We start from the raw sequence: 24,129 nt of genomic DNA, 5'->3' as shown, positions 1-24,129 counted from the left end.
GTATGTTCATGATGTATGCATTAATGCAAAGGTACATCCATACATCATCTACTGAGACACATACAGTCGTTTTGTTTGGTTGTTTGTCTTTATTATCTATACCCTGTAAAGCGACTTTGAGTTCGTGAAAAGCGCTATATAAATTAAATTTATTATTATTACTCATACTGTAATAAGTGTTTTTTCAATAATCTATTTACCGCTGTGCATATTATCAGCCCGTGCATCTTTGTGCTGGTCTTTATTTTTAGCATTCACACCTGTACTGTTAGCATTAGCATCAGTCACATGGCGCCCAATGTGAGGCGCACAAGGAGTGTGCTGCTGCTGCTGCCCTCTTCCCCCCCTTCCTCCTCTCCTGCTCACTAGTCTAATCTCGGCTGGGCACACGGAGGCCCCTGCTTTAAATACGCCCAGGGTGGAAGAGGGAGATTAAAAATGACAAGAGTGATTAGTGAGGCTATTAGAAGGACTGCCCCTGCTCCTGGACAATAACGGGAGTATCCGACTCCTCTCAGCATTAAAACACCCCTCCTCTCCTTTTCCACCTACCTGCTCCCTAACTCTCCCAACATGTTTCTCCCTCTCATTTACTAAGGTTCAAATGGGATGTTTTTCACCTTTTTCCTCCCCTTTAAACTCTCACTTGCATTTTTGGTTGTGAGAGAAGAAAAGGATGATGAATGAGGACAGAGGTAGAAAAACAGGAAAACTTGGGCCAGTTGGGAATATGACAATGAACCGCCAAATCTTGAAAAGTCAAAAAACAATTGCATAACAATGCCCAGAGGATCTTTGTCTTGTCTCCCTTTTTTCAGATTGCCTCTCTTCTTTACCTCCCTTCTGTCTTTATCACTCCCTTTTTTCCTCTTCTCACCTTTAAAACACCCTGAAGGCCTCACTGTTCTCATTGTCACGTTTCTCATGCAACACTGCACCGATTATATTCGCAGCTGGACTGTGACTCAACAATATGTCTGACTACATTTGCATTTGTGCCATTAAAACCTAGACATACTGTAGCACCAGTAGGACCAAACTGTGTATGGATATTAGTACTTTATTTAGAAGCAAACCTATAATTGTACAGGCTGTTCTAAGAATAGACTTGTGCTCTCGTGGAATCAAGGAAGCTCCATTTGTTATTCTTAAACCCTGGCATTCCAAGCCAACGTGGGGAGGCTGGTTAGGCTCCAACTACATGTTTCAGGATGATAGTAATCCAGCAGAACATCAAGACCTGGAGCGGCATTAGTGGGGACAAAAAAAAAAATGTTACGCCTGGCTGTGATGTTGCACAAAACCACAGAGAAACAAGCGATGACAACAGTCTTAAGGGAACAAAAATGGAACTCTAAAACCGGCTGCTCAGTTCAGACAATACAACAATACCTGCAAGGCAGGTGGACATTGAGTGCAGACTGACTGGACACAGACAGGACAGGGTGCCAGGTTTGTCTTGCCCAGACACATGCCAGCATCAGTCCACTGGTTGGCCATGTTGCTTCACTGACCTCTATCCTCTTTGAGTGTGTGGCCCATAGCTATTATAATCTGATTTGTAAGCCTTTGCATGGCTCTTATGTAACAGCAGGAGATGTGTGCACACTCAAATCCATCCATGTACCGCTCGGTAAATGGGGGAGGAAGGGGAGGGTAAACCAGCTGGCACTGTGTGTGTGTGAGAGGAAAGCATGCCATGGTTTGTGAGCATTGGGATGCGTGATGAGACAAATATGGAGGATGAGTAATGACACACACAACATGAGAGATGGCCGAGATTTGCTGAGCTATAGGATTGGATTTAGTATGCAATGCATCTGACAAATATCAGTGAATTCAGTTAATGTACATTCACGTCAAGATACAGTTATTTGTATGTTTTCAGATTATTTATTTTTTTATCACTTTCACTAATGCTTTTACCATTCATGGCAAGACAGCTAAATAGATCTAGGTATGAGGTTTTTGGAAATGAGTAGGGTAACACAGGAGTGTGCACTTAAATAGAACTGTAAGAAATGAATCCATCCATTGGACGTACTTTTTCTGCTATCATAAACCGTATATTGCTTGTGCTCAGTATTTTCTGTACAATCACACCCCCAGACCACCTATAGTTCTGCCCAAGAACCATGAGAAGGTGTGAGAGACTCAATGTGTTTAATTCTCTCCTTTAATTCCCTCATGCAATCATTTTTAAACCACACACTGCCTTCCCTGCTCATTTTGTTCATACTTTGTCCTTCCTTTCTCAACACCCATACTCTTTCCATCTTAACATCCTGTCTGTTCACCTCCACAACAGAGTGTTAGAGCCATTAACATATAATGATCTGTTATTTTCCTTTTTTTAAACACTGGATATGGACCAATCATACTATTGAATGCCATCAAATAATGGAGGTCCTTATAGGGCTGAAACTAACGATTGTTTTCATAGTCGATTAATCTGTTGATTATTTACTCGATTATTCGATTAGTTGTTTGGTCTATAAAATGTCAGAAAATGGTGAAAAATGTGGATCAGTGTTTCCCAAAAGCCAAAGATGTCGTCCTCAAATGTCTTGTTTTGTCCACAACTCAAAAGATATTCAGTTTACTGTCCCAGAGGAGATTAAGAAACTAGAAAATATTCACATTTAAGAAGCTGGAATCAAAGAATTTCAAAATCAATTAATTTTAAAATTACTCAAACCGACTAATCGATTATCAAAATAGTTGGCGATTAATTTAAGAGTTGACAACTAATCGATTAATCTTTGTAGCTCTAGTTCCTTCCTAAACCCAACTAAATAAAAATAATTTTAAACGTTAAAGTGCACCTTTAAGATTCAGTAGATAGTCTAAAGTCTGCCAGTCTCTGATTTGATCTCTGGATTAGCAGGATAAATCTTGATGGAGAGCTTTTTATAACCTTATAATCACACTCAATTGCCATTTTGAATCATGCCATTCATACAGGCTGGCATAGTGTTTATGTTAGCTGCTTCCTTGTTGGTAGAAGGTGTCATGTTCTGTCCTAACCAGTCAGTTGCCATGTCAGTCCTGCTGACGTACTTTTCAGTCAATACAGAATTTGGAAAAGTGGTTGGTATGAGCAGTTTATTTAATAATTTTAACATTGATCAAATAAGACAATTTAATAGTAGTAATTATTTATGTAAGTCAACTTACCCAAAACTGTAGCGTTGTGTCAATATCCATTTTTATCACTGTTTTTCATGGATGTAGCTAGCTTGCTATGGAAGCTGACCACCCCATTCTTAATGACACCTAATAAGCTCCGACTGGTTTTCCAACTGGCTCAAACAGCCAATTGGCACATAATGGGCATATGTTTGAATCTCTGAAAAAATCTAAGATGTGGGAGACAATTAAGAAGTCTGAAACTAGGCTAAAAAAATAAGTGCAAGACATACAAGCAAAAACTATCTGAATGTAAAATAATAATAATAGTAATAATAATAATAATAATAATAATAATAATAAGTAATGTTACTCAGTGGCAAACAGGTAGGACTTAGGTTGTACTGATTGTACAGGGCATCACCAGGTTTAAAACTAAGTGAAGCAGGCTTTTTACTAGAGACAGCCTCGAGGAGGGACTGAGTCCTCGACATGTTCTACCATCAAAGTGGAACCGTTCAAAGATAATGACTATATGCACAAAATATCTGCTATAAGTATTCAAAAATACAATTAGTATCATCATTAGTTAAAGCCAAATTCTCTCATTTTCATCCATCACCAGCAGACATGGAGAGGAGCATGACCCTGAAACAATGATTTTATAAATGATACTCACACCGAGTTACTCAGCAATCACTCAAACATACTGCAGAAGCAGAGAGCTACATAAACAACTAGCTTTCTCTCTTTCTTTGAACTCGATTGCCACTCTGCAATTTCCATTTCAAAATGCAAAGTGTGTCTCTCTGAATAATAAATGACAGAGCTTTAAGGCCTGTAGAGCGCTCAACTTTTTCCAGCCCATAATAAGCACTGAATAAGGGAAACATGTTATATTTACACAGCAAGGTTATATATGATTTTAATGTTTACCCATCAATGTCATGAGCTAAACCTGCATGCATGTAATGATGGGGATGTCTACGATAATGAACACTGAAAATCAGTATTGATGATAGTTATTAAAGCTCCGACTGCTGACTGCACAGTGTGTGTGTGTGTGTGTGTGTGTGTGTGTGTGTGTATCTATAATCCCCAGATGTGTCATGACCACATCATTTATCCTTAAGATTATAGTAGGGTTACACTTTACTTGAAGGTATCTTCATAAGAGTGACATGACACTGTCATGAACGCGTCATAAACATAAACAAGTCATAAACATTTATGACATAACACTTCTTTTAGTGTCATTCGGTTTTTGTCATGACAACTTATGGTTAGGGTTAGAGTTAGGGTTCATGTGTCATGACTGTGTCATGACAATGTCATGTCACTCTTATGTAGATACCTTCAAGTAAAGTGTTACCGATTATAGTCCAGCTGCCCGTCGAGCTTTAGTTCTGTACTGTCCGTTCACTGGTCATAAAGAACTAATATTAAACCAGCTTTAAATAGTCACATTTTAATCAAGTCTTGTCAATTTGTAATAAAATCTAATCAGATCAATACTATTTCTAGAGATGAGTTATTGCTATTAGAGAGCAGGTGAATTGCCTTTATGTAAAGTACAATGATCTTCATTATAAGTGACCCAGTGGGATTCACTAGCCATTTAAGGCTTTTATACACAGGGAATACAGAAAAGAAGATATAATAATATTGAGTGGACACAGCAGAAATTTTAAAAATCTGCTGCTTCCTCGACTTGTTTTGGGAAGTCATGGTGTTAGTTTTCTATCATTTCAGTCTCTGGGGGAACAGTGAGGGAGGCTCAGTAAAGATGCTGCCATGTGTCTCCTAGCAGGAAGACCCTCGCTGTTTGACCTTTAACACAAACTGTCTCTTACACACAGAACAGAGGCAGCAAGGCTCGATACATGCTGATATTTAAAACTAAGCAGACTCATCACTCAACACAACCAGGTAGCTGCACTCTATCAGTCAATGTCAAAAACAAAAACTCCCACAGAGCACATGACCGGTAATCGAAAAACAAAGCCCAATGAAAACATGTGAAACTCACTGAAATCCACACTGAGTGATGGAATTATAATCCTTATTAGCTCCATTTTATCTTTAATCAAAGAAGCACAACTACTGTTAGTCATTTGACAAAATAATAATGCAAAAAAGGTACAAAATGTTTGTTCTTTTGTATAATTTACCATTATATTCAAGTGCTAGGCCATGTGTAGGTAAAGTAAACATCAAGGGCTCATAATGTATAATGTAAACATAATAAATATGTATGTGAATAATAAAATAAACAGTGAACACATTAGAAAAGAGAGGTGATAGGTAGAAGAGATCTGGAGCAACAGCAGGAGAAGAAATATGATAAAGACAATAAAGTATGTTTAAATGCTGTGACAACATGCCTGCAGAGAAACCGTGTTTGCACCATGAAGGAAAGCAAAATGTTGTAACAAACCAGCAGGAGTGTACAGTCTCTGTGGTCTGTAAGAGCGCAAGGGACACCAACACTCATCTAAGGTCCCTGAACTCAACACATCTTTTCACAGCTTTCAATACAACACCAGACTGGAGTTGAACAAATGCTGCCTGGCATGATGGAAGATTCATTATCATTGTTGATGAAGACAAATGTCTTTCACATCCAACTTCCAGCTAAACTATCAGGCAGTGACAGCAGAATAATGGATCCTGCAAGAAACAAGCAGCCGTGCTTTTAGAAAATCAATAAAGCAGCTAAAAAAAAACTCCAAACACTACCACAGACTTTCAATCACACTGCACCAATCCCTCAGAAAATAAACAACAATATTAATACATCCAGAGGCCGGTATGATCCATTAAAAGAGGAGAATTGAATTGAAAAGCCTCAACAGACCAACATCCTCTATATTTGATATTGACTATCTGCTATTCAACAGTGGTCTGATTTGATTAGTTTTACAGTCCATAAAGAAGGTCACCTCAGGAGGGGACACAAAGCAAAAAATAATGATACCCAGAATACTGATGGTTACTGCTGAACCTTCTATTCATACAAAGAGAGATGTTTACTGCGAAGTATGTGTACAATATTATTAGCCAATTTAATTGATTAGTCAACTGACAGAAATCTGAAGCTATTCTTCTCGTTCTTTTTCCATGATAGTAAACTGAATAACTTTAGGTTTCGGAGTCTTGGTCAGACAAAATAAGCAATTTAAAGACATCATTGGAAAATGATTATGGGCATATATATTTTTTTTTTTATGTGTTATAAACAAAACTATTAAATGTAGAAATAATCAGCAGGTTAATCCATATTTTCAATAATTGTTAGTTGCAGCCCCTAAAAAAAGTCAGCAGGGAAAACACCCTGAAGTGGTGGAGGTTAAATACAGTTCAATGAAGATTTGTAAATTAAAAAATAAAGTTCAGATAATGTTTCAATAAATCATCTGTGAGGGATCAATACACAATTCACCTTGTGACCTTGTATTATACTAATGCGTGTACATTAGCGTATTAAAGTTGTTCTCAGAATGTTGGCAGAGAAGTGCTTCTGTTATTTAGCCTGCCCTCATTGATATAACTGGGGTGGACAAAACAATAGAAACACCTGTCAGTAAAACACATTACAATTCAACAGCACTACAAAGTATAGCCTCCAAAAATACAATACAGTTCAGCATCTCTCTAAAGAAACTGAACATTAAAACCTTCATGAAGGTAGGATTAATAGAGGACTGTTGCATTAGACTGCACTAGTTTTAGCTACAGTAGGTGTACCTGATAAAGTGGAAACTGATTGCAGCTGCTCAGCGGTGCTTCAAAAAATTTAATTTTATAAAAAAAAAGACAAATAATAAATAAATAAAGTGTCTGTCTGTGTTTGTGCCCATGATAACAAAGTAGGTTGAGGTTGATAATAATTTATGGATTCAAGCCCAGACACTCTTAAGTGTTTTTACATACAATCTCATGAAACAATGGTTGGTCTTATCTCAGTGGTGAGACACAAACATCTGCTTCAGGAGATTTTTAACGGAATATGCCAACAAGAGGAAGAAAAAAAACTAGCAAAACGCAAACAGTGTTTATTTATGTACACTATTTACTTCTCCTATGAAGATATTTTTTATTTGTCATTTATTATCCGTTTATACACCAGCCTCCATGTATGGGTGCTCACAGGAGGGGGTGCAGTTCTTGACAAACACATGAATAATATATCTGTTATATATCTGCCGACGACTACATTATAGTCTGTTATAAATCATTTCTTAAATGTTTATATAAGGTTTGTGAACAGTAAATGAGGGGGACTTAAAGTAAAGTCTTGCTCAAATGATATATGCAAATGTTCTCATTTTCAAAAGCAGTTTGATGGAACATCATTATACAGTCTGTCTTTTGTAGCTGTAAAAAAACAGGCTATATTGTATGCGTTTCACTTGATTTAGGTGTGTTCTATGCAGACATTTAAGTCAGGGACAAAAACAAAAATCTAATCAATTCCATTTATATTAAGACTCCTTTTCTCCCAGGATTGTCACACTTTCTTACCTTTATCTGAGTCGCTGCAGAATTTACACAATTATCAAACTAATTTATCTACACTGCAAACACCTGCTCAGATGGCTGATAACATACACACCTACTGTACATGCAAGTATACAGCAGACTGTTTATTATAAATTAAAAGGATATTCTTCATTTGCAGTCAATTCAAGATGTCTAATCCACAGCGTGTGTGGGCGGTGTTTTGTCACAACGGCAGAAAAATAACTTTGCTTACCCAAAAGCCTGTGTCACTAGTCTAGAAGATGATGACGAGGCTTGTTTACACAAAGAGTGATTCAATTACTCATAACTCAACTGCATGGTAAACAATAATATTAGAGCAATTACACATAATAGTACGAGTTTAGATCATTTATTACTGTATCATATATAATTGAAGACTTGAAGCCGATATACTGTATCTGCCTCTTCACACTGACCATCCTTAAACATTTGAGTGTTTTTTAGCATAAAGCAAAATAATGATATATTAGCAATCCTCTAATAAAATACAGCGAGGAGGAGTCATGGATCTCTGACCCCGCCATCCGGTACATGCACCACGTTTCACAGATTACAGCTGCAGTGCTCTGATTCGGACTCATACACAGCTCCGATATGTGATGCAGAGTCACTGTACTCTGATTAATCCGAGTATAATCCCTGACAAGACATTCAGTCTCAGCTCTGCAGTTGGTAGGAGGACGCTGTGTGTATGCATAGGGTGAGTCCACGGCTAGATCAACTAAAATGGCTTTTTTTATTTTCAATAGGGGAAGCATACAAGCACAAAAAGATACATACTGCCCCCCCCCCCCCAAACCTGCTGGACACTCGCTTTAGCAGACATGTACAATAAAGCATATTCTGTTCTCTCCCACCCCTCACTACTGTCCTCTCATGAGCCAAATTAGGCATTAGGACTGAGCGCATGATACTGCAGCTGCCTGAAAGCAAAGCCTCCTCTCCTCTTTTGTTCCCAACATCATCCTCTTCTCATGGCTTCCTCCTCTCATCTCTTCATGCTCTCTCCTACACTTCATCCTCTCTTTCAATCATCTTTCATCCCGCTTTCTTCCTTTCTGCGCCACACTTTTCCTGCCCAATTGTCCTCTCTACTTCATTTCCAGCAATACATGCGTCTGCTACAATATAAAGTTAATATTATGCTATGTCATTGCATTTTGGTCCTTCGTGTTTTTAGCATGTCATAGCTCACAGGTGTGGCGGTCTGCTACTTCGGTTCGGACTGAAGAATCTTAACAACTATTGGATAGATTGCTGTGAAATTTTGGACATTCATGGTTCCCAGAGGATGAATCCTTCTTATAGCAGGTTGTTTTTTAGTGAAATGTGTTGATAACTACCATGAAATGAATTAATACTTATCTATTGTCTTTGTGAACTATGGTGATCCTCTGACAGTCCAAATTTTATTTTGCCCAATAAGTTTATCGACCAAAGTACAACCTCAACAGTACTTTGTCCTTACTGCTACTTTGCGTTGATGAGAATGCTGATGATGTTTAAACTACAGAAATGACAACCAGTCCCATGCATATTAAAAATAGTTAAAGTCTACAGCTATGCAAGCAACTCTGTGAGGTTGTTCTGAGCGGTGACAATGGCAATGCTAACATGCTAAATGTTTACCATGTTCACCATCTTTGTTTAGCATGTTAGCATGATAACATTAGGTAATTAGCACTAAACACAAAGTACAGTTAAGGCTGATGGGAATGTCATCAGTTTTGCAGGTATTTGATCATTTTGACCTGATGATGTCGTTGACAAATTTCAACCTCATAGTTGGCAGGAGAGGAACGGTCGAGGATCATCAAAGTCAATAGGATTCATCATCAGGGGATAATGCATGTTTGTTCAAACTTTCATTGCAATCCATCAAATAGTTAACAAGATAATTCAGTCTGGACCAAAGTGATGGACCAACCGACATTGCCCTCCATAGATCCGTGACGCAAGTATGGCTAAAATCTCTCTAGCATTACATTACATTACATATTATAAAATATAAAAAAATAAATGATGATCTGTTGGCTACATCAATATACTGTCACAAACATATCCTAATCTATCTCTACTGATATAGGTTGTCCAAGACCTTTATTCTGACACCACCCTCTGGCCAATTATTACTCATTACTGCTGCCAAAAACAAAATTTGGACCTCAACCTTTCTCTCTTCAACTATTTGGTTTTCTTTACAATGATCATTACAGCCTCACTGAGGGACTAGAGTGGCTGATGACTTCTTTTTCTTCTGGTCTTGTTTCATGTTATTTTTTATTCATTATATCAATGCAAAATGTTACATTTCTGTCTCAAATCTTGACTGAAAATGTGATTGGATTGTGTGACTTGGTTCAGTAGCTCTGACCGGACGATGTCCTTTAACCCTGAATAAATGCACTACACATCAGACAATACCATCACAAGGTCTCTGGGGATGTAAAAACATCCATATCTATAAATTATGCTGCATTGCACTTCATTACACATCGGTAGTTTAAAAAAAAAGCCAATAACCAAAATGCGTTTCGAGGAGAGTGTACGTCAAGCTTCTGCGTTATAGATTTGGGTAATAATGATGCGACATGAATGTCCCTGAAGTAGAAGTTTTTGTGTGCGTGTGCGTGCTTGCGTAAAGGTGGTTTAATTTAGTCTTATCAATGTTTCAGCTATTGCCACGGATACAAGCAAAAACATTTACCCTCTGCAAGAATGTTGACACATTAACTGTGGAATAATCATATAATGAAAAACCTGGTGATATTATTTTGTTGTGTAATATTCCTGAACTTTCAGCAAGTCATATTAATGGTCAATATCTTCAAAATAATATTTTAGGGGGAACTATGCAGAACACATAAGTACCTATGCTCAATTTCCCCATTTATTAAGTTAGATAAGACAAACCTTCACACAGCACTTAACAGGTCTTGAGAATTTCCCTTTTCCAGCACCGAGCCATCAGCAGTAACTCCTGCAGTGGTTGATGCCTGGAATATATAACATGCCAGTCCTGAATAAAACATTAACAGTGGCCTGAATACTGATGCTGGGAGAGAGGATGAGAAATAAGGGAGTGGAAAAGAGGAGATAGAAACCTCAGACGGTGATGAAAAACAGCTCACTTTCTATAGACAAACCAAAAACCTCAAGCAACTGTCTGAATGACAATCTGCAGTTTCCTTCACTCAGCACATCTTTCTTCTTGGCAGATTTGAAACTGGCTAAACACTGTTTATTCACATTTCGTCAAGATGAGGACATTTGCCGATAGCATTTAACCACAGGACGAGCAAACATTAGGACTAGTACAGACCATGTCAGTCTGTCATTGACCTCTGGAACAAAGCTGATGTCAGAACGCTGTGAACTCCACAGTCCAGTTTTCAACCTTCTGGCTACTACATGTACAGTCTTGTCAACAATTTATTCAAAGTTTCTGCGAAAGTCCACCCTGTTCTATTTAATACTTTTAATAATCTATGGGATTCATTGACATATACAGCATGTCAAGACTTACTGTATTGATTCTGGTCACACCTCATTATAACGTAGCAGCCCTGGAGATGGCAAGTCATGTTTATCATATGATTAAGAGTCAACAGAAGTTGAAGCAAAAGTGAGAAGTAAAAATTTTTTCAAACCTGAAATAGACATTTGCCTTTTTAACAGTAATCAGGATCATTTCCTAACCCTTAACCATTCTGATATTTGATAACTTTAGTTACTTGATAGTTTGCAGCTCTAGATTATTAATACAAAATATAATCAACTAAAAATGTATGATTTTGTATTATTATAAATATAACTACCTGGCAGTATATAAAGAAGTTAGAATTAGCCCCATCTTAAGCTAACATTAGAGTAATACATATGCATTATTGCATCAATAATTCTAATACAACAATATAATATTCTTAAATGAGCCATTCTGCATGAGTACTTTTGGTATTTTAAGCTGATTTTGTTGCCAATACTTGCACTTAATATGTTGCACTTTTACTCAAACATATATACATATGTATGAGTTTTACTTGTAAGAGTATTTCCACACTGTCACCACCGATGTAGATATTGTATAGAGCAAAAATATAAAAAATGTTGTCAATGAACATAATCTGGTGGTCTGTGGGACTGTCCAGTACTGACTTTCTCTTGTGATACAACAAATATAAACTATCGCTACTACTCAGTGAATCCTTTGACCTAGATGACTGAGACATTTATTTGACAACTTTTTTTTTTTTTTATTCAGAGACTAATTTTACAATCAAATTATCATTTTCCAAGCAAAATACCAAACACACTAGAAGCTAAATCTAGAAGCCTACATTTGTCATAGATTGTAGTAAACTGAATATTTTGTGTGTTTGTTGGACAAAGGATGTTTGAAGACCTTGAGCTTTGAAGACAAATAGATTAATTGAGAAAATGATGGACACAGTTGGTGAAAGCAATCATTAGATGCAGCCCTACCCGGAATTTATGAGTAAAAAACTGGCATAGTAGCAATATCAACTGATAAAATTCAGTTTCTCCTAAAGCCTGCAAGAAAGTAAATCCCTGCAGATCGAGCGTTCTCCACACTTCCGCCTGTTTGACTTGGCTGAGTCCTTCCTCCTGCTCTAGCCTTTAGTATCTCTTGGCTCTCTTGGAATTTTACCTTTATCTCTCTGCCACTCCCTACCTTTTCACGAAGGCCGCTCTCTATCTACTTCTCTTTCTCCTTTCTTGTCTTCTCTTATGGCTCTTTCCTTACTGCACTCTCTTCGCCCCTCCCACCTCTTCTGTTATCTCCCAGCTGGATCTATTTTACGTTGCACTGCAGTAGGCCTGGATGAGGATCCAGGCTGGATGAGTCACCCACTCACAATCTGCTGCCCTAAAGCCCTGCAGGAGTCAGTCACATCCAGGGACCCCACTCTTGTCCATGGGCATACATGGATGTACATATGCACACTCACATCCATGCTTGCACATTGCATACCCATTTCTGAGGAAAGACAAGCCGGAAATACCTTCGACGTCTATGTCTGTGCACTTACATACATGACGAATTAACCTCAAATGGACTACAAAATAACTTAATTATTTGTCTCTAAGCTATAAACTAAAGCAAGATGGTTTCGAATTGCAAAATCATAATGCTACACACAATATAATGAGGATAAAACATGTAGTACTCATTAGTATTCAGCACACACACTGGGAAACCTCGAGTAGAACCAGGCCTGAATACAAAATAAAGGATTATGGCTCTGCTACCCACTGTAAGAAATTTACACCATCCAAATGTGATAGCTGTTTCTTAACAGCTACACATACTCAGACAGATAATGTAGCTACTGTATCTTGACAAATTATTTTGTTTACATACAGAACATTGGTGATAGAACACGTCATGCTGCTCCTACAGCCGTTCCTCAAAGGTGTCTTGGCTGAGTTCCAGCTTTTCTCAGTCTGAACAGATCTAAATTATAATAGGTGGCATTGTTACCTGGAGTTGTGAGGTGTCTTTCAAATCTGGAGATATTCTACTGCTTTCATTAAAAAGTCATTTGTAATTTGTGCTGGCAGTAATTTTCCATGTGTATATTTTTTGTATTTTTAACACAGAGTATCTCCATTTGGAAAGAAATGTACATGGTGTTAATGACGATATACTGAATCAGTGATACTACCATCCTAAATTCATCAAAGTGATTAGATTTAATATTTTAATATAATTATATGTAATGGACTGTATGCAGCATATATGGTGCTGATCGACGCCCAAGAATATAGCTGAAATATGGTAACTAGAAGTATATTTAGCACACAATACTGTTTGGACCTGATTAAGAGCAATGGCTTCCTCAGTATTGGAGTTGCAGCTAGGACTCAAAGTAGTACTATAGGTAAAGGTATCAGAATAAAATTTAGACGGACAAAAGGTCAATCATATCTAACCATTTTTGAAATTCAACTAACTCTCAAATTCACGAACTGTACATACAAAAATAAGTGCCTCAATAGATTTAAACATGATATGCATGCAGAAGCTTCCAAACCTGTGAGGAAACTTGTGAGCCTCTTTCTGACATTGACAACAAGCAAAGCAACCATTTTATCTGGAAAAGCTACAAGACTCGCCCCCAAAAGACTCTTCTTTTTGTTCTCCCCCTCTCACTCTGGCACACTTTCTCAGGCTTTCTTTCCTTCCTCTTCATCTCCCCTCTCTCATTTCTGCAGTTTCTATTTAATGAACATATTTTTGTCTTCCTGCTGGCAGCACACACTCACTTTAAGATAAATATAAAAAAAAAAAAAGGTATTTAAACTAGGGGTTGACTTAACAACAAGCAGAACTGTAGGTGATGCACCATGTACCATTAGTTGAGGATATAACAGCCCCAAATAAAACCACACACACACACACACACACACACACACACACACACACACACACACACACACACACACACACACACACACACACACACACACACACACCTCCATGGAAACAGAGAAATCATGAAGTAGCATCTGCTACAGGCTATATAATAACATGTTATTGTTGTTTGATAAAGTACATATTGTCTCAAGGCAGTCAAACATATTACAGCTCATGGAGAAGTATATACTGTTAGAATGGTTAAGGCAATTTGAAGTGGACCTGCTGGGTTTTACCCTTCATGCCCCGTGCTTCCTTTCTTTATAAAATGGCCACCGTTATTAATGCACCACTATGAGCCAGGATGTCCTTGGGTAAGAGAGATGTATGTCTTCCTTCAGAGCAAAGTGTGATTGTGTAAAATAAATTACTCAGTGATGTATGTGAGAAGGTGAAGCGGAGGTTGTGTGAGCATGTGTGTATTAATCTTACAAAACTCCTGTGACTCCATGGCTTTCTACCTTTTATGGTCCGTTTGTCTCTGTGGAGTGCATTAAGTCTATAATGAAGAAATGTTGTAAGACGCACAAGAATGAGGATTTTCCATCTCTCACAGAGCAGATGCTGTACACTTAACGTCAGACAAAGCTGCACAGCTAATTAGCAATTAGTGACACATCGGGCTATAAGGTCAATGCAGCATTTTATGATGTGCAATCTGTTTCAATCTACATATTGTTGGACATTATCGCAGCTCCATGTGTTTATGGAAATGTTTTATATTGAGACTTTATGTCATCACAGATATTAGGCCCAAGATGTCCTGTACTCTGCTGTCCATATGGCTCTGCTTTCCCTACCTTGAGACAATTTAATTTGATTCACTTTGATTTAGCTGTTTATAGCAAGGTAGCTTTTCCTTTAATATCTGTGGTTGAACCATTTAATGTGGCACAGCAATTAGCACTGCTTTAAGCCAATATTGGATTTTAATATGATTTTGCATCAATTTGATAAAGAAACCTTAATTTGTGGTGTATTCAATTTGCTGGATTATCTGAAATTAAATTATTGCCTGGTTATTTCCTCCAATAACCATTACATTTAATATAATCCATATTATCCACACCTAACTGTCCTGAGTGATGACACTGAGAAAAGAGACAACTGTACATCTTGTGTATAGTTAACGCCATTAAAGGAATATTTTGTCTTTATGCTAAAATAAGATAACTGGCTACCATACAGACATAACATTGGCATCAATATTCTCATCTAATTCTCGAGAGGCTGGAAATTCCCCCCCCTATTGATGTGTTGGGGTGGGGGTACTGCCATGGTCTGGTTGGAGGATGTGTGTGTAAATAGCCAGATTGCTGGGTTGCTGCCTTAGTGAGTCTGGGCCTGGATTACAGGACTGTGGCACTGGAACAGAGGGGTTGATAGGAGCCTTCTGCCACTGGGAGTCTGGGGAGGGTGACAGTGTGTGTGTTGGGGGTTGGGGGTGTGTGTAATGCTGAGAAACAGACAGAAGGAGACCACAGAGACAGCTAACTCTGGGCTTTGAGCTGACTGAATTGCATTGGGAGTAAAACTGTAATGAAGACTGTCAAAATCTACAAATTCAAATGTATTCACTGCATATTTACACACTCAACCATGCCTCTATATGCATGCACACTGAAAGCTACATAACTGTATGTATATTTACAGATATAAATGCTCTTATGCACCATCGCCTCACACGCAGAAGCATTTGAGGCTGTAGAGGAACATCTGCAGGGAGCGAGAGGGTTCTACTAATGGGTGACAATAGACTCATCACACAGAATTAACACAATCTGTGCAGCCATCTAATGCCCCGTGTTGGCTGCTGTCTACTTCCAATCTGATTAAATGAGCTTCTGATTAGAATTGAGATGTTAACAGCAGAACACAACCTTCTGCTAATTTTTCATCTTTTTATTTCCTTTTATTTGATTTATTTATTGTTTATATTTGATCTGTAAGTGCTGTACTTCAAGAATAACAACATTCCTGTGTCTGTCTTAAATCATCTACACAAGCCTCTCAATTGTCAGTGTGACATGAACAATAACATAAATAACTAATGGCAGCATAAATAACTAAAAATACAATACTAGACTCTGTTGTATCGCCACATGGATCCCAGCTGTTAAATGTATAAATTAACTCCTGTCCTCACAAACTGCGGCGCGTTAGTCTCAGTAATTCAGGTCCAACATGTAATTAATAGCGTTTACTATCTACAGACACCGACTTTCAAGAGATACACAACTATCAGTGTCACAAATAAGAAATTATACCCTCCCATCTATCTCAGTGACGATTAGGAATAATGTAAACTGGGAGCTCTAGCTAAGGCCATTTGGAGACTGGGTGAACTGGATAACATGGAGGGAGAGAGCAGCATGTGTGTGTGTGACTCAACCAGGCTCCGGGGTGTCCTGCTGTGTGACGCCTCAAAATGACTGTCAGTGTTACTGTGACTCACCCCGAGAAACAGGACAACCTCCCTCAGATGCTGAGCTCCCAGCCAACACCAGAAATAAAAGTCATTCTAAGCTCTAGAGTTAGTAGAATGTCGCAGGGACAGATCTGTCCATACCTTTGACCATCAAGATCCTATTGGTGACCTATGGCCAGGCTGCTGTGAGGGGGTGGCACACAAGGGCGACACATGCAAAGGTCTATAGTGATGGTGTGGGTTGGATGAGGGGCCTACAATTTGGAACATGTTGTCCCCCTGTCCATAATTTCTGATGGCGGGCCTGACTATGACCAACACTCTGATGGCCTTCAAACTTACTGAGAGTCTGAGCTCTAAATAAAATAACTAAGATACTAAAATGGGAGGGATGGGTTAAGGAAGCCTCTGAGTAACCTTGAACTGAGTATCTTCTCATGCATTAGTCCTATCTAAAAACCACAGATGATTCAGCATTAGAAAGGGGAGACATGATTTAATTCAGCACTGGTATCCCGCAATAGAAGATCAGCACGTTTAGAGGGCGCCGAGGACATGGCGTACCGCTGCTGGTACAGTAGGAGCGGATTTCTCCAAGGCGCACTTAACGATTGCGTAACATCGTGCTCCTCCTTGGAGTTCCCACTGTGTTTGGCTGAAAGAAACTGATTTAAACCGTCCTTCATTAAGAACAACAACTTGCGCAAATGTGAGCTGCTGCCCATGAGCTACAGCTCTGCTGCTTTTCTGTGCGGAATGTCATCTGAAGGGTACCGAGAGGAACTGACGTCCCCGACATCACCATCATCACACTGTCGTGCCACCTGCTTCCCAGATGGCCACACAGAAACAGGACTGAATTATTATCGTGGGTCTTTCTGTTAACCACAGCAGAATACAGCGGATGCTGCAGTGCAAAACACGAGTAACAAATTATTCTATTGGTGCAATGCTGCACCATCTTTTCAGTGGAGTACATTTCAGCACCAGGACAGCAATGAGTAAGTGATTTAGAGGGAATAGATGGAGCACAGCTGCAGCAGGCTGCTATATGTATAAGTGCAGCCCGAGGTGTTAATAAAGACCGATCTCTGGCTACTACCCAAACGCCACTGCACTGTTCTCCAACAATGTGACACTACAACATGAAGATCTGGTGTTCAGGACGTCGCGTTCTTCTTACCTGAGTGGCTTTGTGGAATTGCTTCTTCAGCCCCGCTACAGACATGGTTGCTACACGGTGGTTCTAGCTGTGAATATAAACTTGAATCTGCAGGTGCGTGAGGGAGGAAATCACGATCCTATAATTGTTTCTGGTGGTGATGATCTTGCAACCGTGGCTAACCCCCTGTCTACGCTGGTCTTCAGCAGAGGGCTTTCCTGTGAAAAAGAGGACAGACTAAAGCCCTGATGATCAGGCTATTGGATGTCAGAGCCACATGTCTATAAAACGGCGATGACGTCGGAGTCAGCTCCTCTTAAAGCGGCAGCCGCCTCACCACGACTGGATACTCTAAAAGGAGGCTGAAGTATTTCTGATCTAAGCTCATTTAGTAGATCAAACTGGGGGACGGCGACATATACATATATATGTAGACTTAGTTTAGTCCAGTGGTGGAACGTAAAACAGATTAAGTACATTTACTCAAGTACTGTAAGCCTACTTACGTAGAAATTCGAGGTGTTTGTAGACTTCTTTACTTGAGTATTTCCATTTGTAACATCTCAGAGGCAAATATTGTACTTTTTACTCCACTACATGCATATGACAGCTTTAGTTACTTTTCAAATTACAACTTTACATACCCTTCCTCTCCAGTGAAAACAACGTATCTCTAAATTTGTTGATTTTGAACATAAACTGAAGGATTCAGTTTTCCTTTATGGGCTGAGAAAAATAAGCAAAATAACTCTCCCTCTTCGATTAGCTGGAAAATCCATCGTCACAAAGCCGAAAACAGGGCTGATTTTCCTCATTAAAAGTGGACTTTTTAGCGATACATGGTTCTCAAGCATATAATGATCTTACAGTATAGTATATGTTTCAGTGCTGTAGATAAAGGAGTTAAAATTAGCCCAACCTTCAACACCTACAGCAGTAAAATAGATGCAACATACACTTTAATGCAACAGTAATATTATTCATATATAATAGTAAAATGCTGACAGGGAACATATTTTTGATACTTTAATTACATTTTGCTGATATTTACACACTTTTACTTAAGTAAGGTTCTGAATGCAGGACTTTTACTTGTAGTGGAGTATTTTCACATTGTGGTATTAGTACTTTCACTTCAGTAAAGGATCTTCCATTTCTTCCACCATTGATTTAGAGTCAGCTTTAATCTGACATTAGGATGAAGTAATGCAGAGGAAAGTAAAACAATTGCTAACCTTAATATCAAGGTTTGTAGATCACGTTTGTTGGTTAAAGACTAAAATGTATGTTTCCCTTTGCAGTGGTGGTGCTAAAGGTATTGTCTTTACTTCTAATTAGATGAATTGGATATAGACTACATCACCTTGGCGAGAAATAAATACAGAGAGACTACAAAAACACTTGGGATATACAATTAGTTTCGGTGCTTGCACCTCTAATGAGACTCTGACTTATACAAAGAAGCCTGACAGCTTCAGCAGCTCCCAACTTCTCCAGCACCCTGGACAGCGCCCATCAACAGAGAGACAGAAGACCCACTATGAACTTAGTGACTAACCTTCTTCATATTCCATCAGTGAAATTGACTCTACATTGAACAATAGAATGGTCCAGGTGCAAAAATGCTGATTTACACACAAAAACAATTCACACATTGGTGTTTAAAAGAAAGCAACGAGCCGTGAAAATGCACACCTACACAAACATTTAGAGAGCTGAGAGGAAAACATCAGTGTGGTCAAACAAGAATAATAAGCAAAAAGCACAAAAAAATTGAATAGGATTGATGTTTATATTTTACTATAGCTTGAGGAAGTTAGTTTATTAACTGAATTTATGACCAAATTGAAAGTTCATTCTTCACCCTGGAAACAGAAGTTGACAATACAATCTCACCGCAAGGTCCATTAGTACTGTAGATGTTCTGGAGCTTTGGATCTTATCATACAATCTTCCTCAACAGATGGAGTTTGTAGATGCTCACATTTCCATTTTCCTGAGCATTTGAGAATTATGGACCTCGTGGTGACATTGTTTTGTTATTTATTTTTTTCCAGCTGTGTGTAGAAGCTGAAGGCAGCTTTCCACAAACTGTCCAAATCCGAGTATATCAACACATAAAATCATGAACTTGTGCCATCCCTGACTAGTGTCATCAATCAGTCAACTCAGAAACCGCAGAAATGTGCACATTTTGTTACTGCACTATGCTAAGGACAGAAACCTGGTTTATTTCAAACAAAATGAAAGATGAGTGTGTTGACATTGATTTACAGATAATAGCGGATGTGGGCTTTAAAGTTACCTCAGAACAGAACAATACATATATGAGGGCTTAATGATAATGTGCAGTAGCGAATTGTGCACATTTTTACTGTTGTACTCACACTTTTAACCGCAATGTATTGGCCCCATTTTTGGCTACTCACACCCAAACTCAATCCGAGGCATCACCATATTCTTTGGCTGATAAGATTAAAAGCCTGCACGAATCTGCAGCACTAATGACAATAATGGCTCTGAATTAAAGTTAAGAAGTCACCTGCACACATTCATCAGCTCAGAGGCAGCCCCTCTCCGCCAGATGGCTGGTCGATTGTGGTGGGACTACTTGGGCAGACAGTCAGAGACGCATCCCATATGCCCACTGTTACAGCCCTGGAATAAGACTCGGAGTGACGATCACCAAATGGGCTATCAAATCCTAAATGTGGTCTTATCTGCGGCTGTAAAATATGTCCAAATAAAACAAATAGAGACTGTATATTCGAAGATGCTTTTGTGTAGGAAATTAACTCTAAACAGTCAATGAGAGATGCAACCTTTAAGATATAGTAGAGCTGTGAAATGTTATATGTATTACATTCATCTTTTCACTCTCCCTTTCAATTGTTAGTAAAGCATTTAAATACAGCTCATCTTTTGATCTTGATAAGTAATTGCTGGGTGTTGAAATGCAAACAAACTGGGTACACAATAATAAACTACTGTAATTATTGTGTGCAGTGTACATTTGTGGGAGGTGTATTTCACACCATTAGATCACAGACTGGGTCCACACAGTTCAGGATGTGCATGTGCGTTTAATATTATTAGGATGGCATAGCTTCTTTGTGAGTGTATTTATCTATTAAAGAATTCAATTGTTCCTCAAGTGCATAACTCCATCTTTATCCTCACTGCAGATTGATTGCTGCATTTTGTCTCAAAAATTCCACCACACAAGGTAGTGATGATTAAAAATGCAGAGAATCATTTGTTATGTTAGTGGCGCCATCATGTGGAAGAAGGAAATAATTATCTACATCTCTCTCTCTCTCTCTCTCTCTCTCTCTCTCTCTCTCTCTCTCTATATATATATATATATATATATATATATATATATATATATATATATATATATATATATATATTGCACATACAAGACACCAAACAAAAATAGTGCTTTTAATAAAATGTCAAAAGGTAAGCCTGAAAATGGATTGCAAAGGCAATTCAATCAGAATTTATATAAATCACTGATGCATGAATCCAGTTTACTCACAAGGGATACCACCAAAGGAAATGTCTACATCAAAAAAATTACATCAAGGGTCAAAAAGGGTCCTGTTTTTATACGTTATCCAGCTCTATATACCTGTTATGTCTGCCCAATAAGTCACAATCTATGATGTTTTGCTTCCACCTAGTGGTAGAAAATAATGCAGCAATGATGATGCATATGTTTGTAAGAGTGAAAACTGCATGCAACACATATCACAGTTTGTTGTATGACCCTATCAGATCAGACCAGCTCCACAGTGAAGGCAGCATATGTAATGTTTGAGGGTTTATCACAAATACTGCAGGATAACCCTGAAAACCATTGTTGTTTTGTCTGAGTAGGTCTGATTGGCTACCAGAGAAAGTACGAATGATACATCAAACTGGCTGACAGTGACCTGAGTGCAGTTCTTTGCTAAGTTTGCCTGCCCACTGGCCTCGACGGGCAGCTCTGATAAAGTGCTAGGTCCCACGGCTTAGTGATCTGTATTTGTGCGTGTGGCCTGAGGTGAGTGTCCATTTGTCTTAACTCATGAGACGATAAACCTCACCTGTACTGTGCAGACAGATGAAGGCTGAGCTCATGTGAAATATGGGATTGTTACCATTAACTTTATTACACTGACCACTGGTCTCAAGTTGGAATATCACACAGTTGGAACAGTCAGAGTTTCTGAGTCACACATTACTGACACATCCACAGGCACGTTTTTTTAACATGTATGGCAGTAATAATTATATCCAGATAATTTTTTTTGGTACTACTATATATTAGAATCTTATTTCTACCGTAAATGTTGGATTTAGAGCTGAATGCCTACAGTGTGGTGTATACTTATACACCACACTGTCGGCAAAAAGACACAATACTGAAGGTCACCAAACTGGACACTCCTCAACCAAGCCTAAACATGGTGTTAATTTAAATCACAGACAGATATGTAGACTGCAGGACCAAACTCCCACTTCTCCCTCTTTTATCTCTGCAAAAGTAAAGAGGGTCTGCTTTGCCTCGACTAGGATGGAATCTGCAATTGGCCAGATCATCCCTTCCAGCACCCTGGTTTAATATTTCCTGGAGAGGCTGATCAGTCTGATATTCCAGGTACATCTGCCAACCAATAACTGCTGATTATGATCTCTGCATGACACTGATAAGGCATGTAAACCAAGACAGCCCAACAAAATCCAGAACTCTACCAACAGTAGCCTTATCAACTTGATCTCGTCCAGAGAGCACATGTCGGCTGGGTTCAAGAATTCCTCAAAGCGTTACTTACATCATCCTAATATTTCTGGTTGAGGTCAAAAGTTCTCTTTTACCCTGGCCTTCCCTTCTTGAGTCACCAGTTTGCCAGAACCTCTTTTAGGCTAACCGTCAATCCTGAGTTCCAACCCTCACCTATGATCATGAGCTCTGGGCACTGATCACAAGAATGACGTACAAGTGACCTTTGCAGGGTGTCTGGGATGGGTAGGGTCAGAAATCAGGAATCCACTCTGTAGCAGTTTTCTGGGATCATCCAACTGGGAGAAGACCACAGGGCAGACCCAGAACTCCTGGGCACATTGAGATCCTTATTTTTTTTAACCTTAATCTTAATTCATTGTTTACTTTAATTTGTACCTTAATTTTACCATGGTAATTTTGCAAGATGGTCCCTAAACACATTGTGAATCACATCTTCCTGCTTGTTTCTGTTCATCTTTGAGGCAACAACCCACAAGAAACTGACTTTATATTAATCTTTAAAACATAAGCAAATTGTCATGTTAATATTTCATCATAAAGAAAGCCCCTTGTATTGCAAGAAAACTGCAATTGCATCTGTGAGGTAAAAGGTGTGTAGGTGCAGATGGAAAAGACAGGATGAGCTGTGACAGCAGAGCGGGGGTCATCTGTCACACATATGCCAGTTGTGTCACTAGAGACAAATAACTAACACACACCAGGCCATGATCATGTGTTTGTGTGTTTCATAAGGCCTACCAATCCCTACGCCATCCCACTCCACTCAAACATGCTAATGTACCTGTGCTCTGCTCTAATTGGTCCCAGTGATGCTCGCCCTGCTCCACCTGTGTTCATGGGAAGCCTCCAGTCAGTCCTGCAGTCAGGCCCCCGCCACTGTGTGCGAGCGTGCAGTGCTAATATTATGCAAACAAACACTTCTTTGTTGTTTGGCACTTCTTGCACCGACCCGCCACTGTGGAAGAAAGAGAGAAAGTAACTGAAGGAAAAAGGAGAAGGAATAAGGGGTGGGTGAGTGGGGGGATTCTTGAATTCATTAGTGTGATTACCTGAGGTGTGCTACTTTACAGGGGGTAATCTGCCAGCCCGCTTCATACCCTCCAAACTTCAGCCAGTCCGCTAATGAGCGCTTGGAAAAGTTAGTCAAGGTGGAGAGGTGCTTTGAGGAGCTATACACCGCAGACGAAGGTGTTATTATATATGCTGGGGCAAAAAACAAAGGACGGCTGCCTATTTTATAACAACTAGGACCAATGAAGACTGATGCTGTTTGTTTTTATTCTGAATGCACATAACAAAATGGTCCTATGGATAGTGTGTCAACTGATGAACAAAAAAACAATCCCCTGCTTAGAATCTTGGCATATTTGAAAGCATGAAATATTTGACAACAATATAGCGCACCCAAGAATGACAGTTTGACTGATCTGTGATATCAGAAGCCACATTTTCTACATTGTTTGAGACAACATCCCAGATTAGTCATACGGACACCAGAGGGTTCAGGTAGTCACATTCAAAGAGTCGCTTCTCTCTGAGGTGATGTTGAGGACTGCAGCTTCCCTCCTACATTGTAAGAGAAGGTGGATTAGAGACCAGATCAACCCCTCTCCCATTCTTTCTTTCTCTCT

At 39.0% G+C, this 24,129-nt stretch overlaps 1 protein-coding gene across 2 annotated transcripts in view; it reads right to left on the bottom strand.

Moving 5' to 3' along the window:
• The window catches only part of sh3gl2a (SH3 domain containing GRB2 like 2a, endophilin A1), a 38,696-nt gene extending 20,779 nt beyond the window's left edge, over positions 1–17,917 (bottom strand). For both annotated transcript variants that reach the window (XM_078261969.1, XM_078261976.1), the window contains exon 1: positions 17,725–17,917. In XM_078261969.1, coding sequence (XP_078118095.1) covers positions 17,725–17,769 — 45 coding nt within the window. In that variant the 5' untranslated portion in view covers positions 17,770–17,917. The remainder of the gene's footprint in view (positions 1–17,724) is intronic.
• Between the last annotated feature and the right edge of the window lie 6,212 nt (positions 17,918–24,129).

Source organism: Sander vitreus, chromosome 2 (assembly GCF_031162955.1).
Source record: "Sander vitreus isolate 19-12246 chromosome 2, sanVit1, whole genome shotgun sequence".
In the NCBI taxonomy this organism is placed as follows: domain Eukaryota; kingdom Metazoa; phylum Chordata; class Actinopteri; order Perciformes; family Percidae; genus Sander; species Sander vitreus.
The sequence above is the reverse complement of the archived record's forward strand: the minus strand, read 5'-3'. Positions and strand labels throughout refer to the sequence as shown.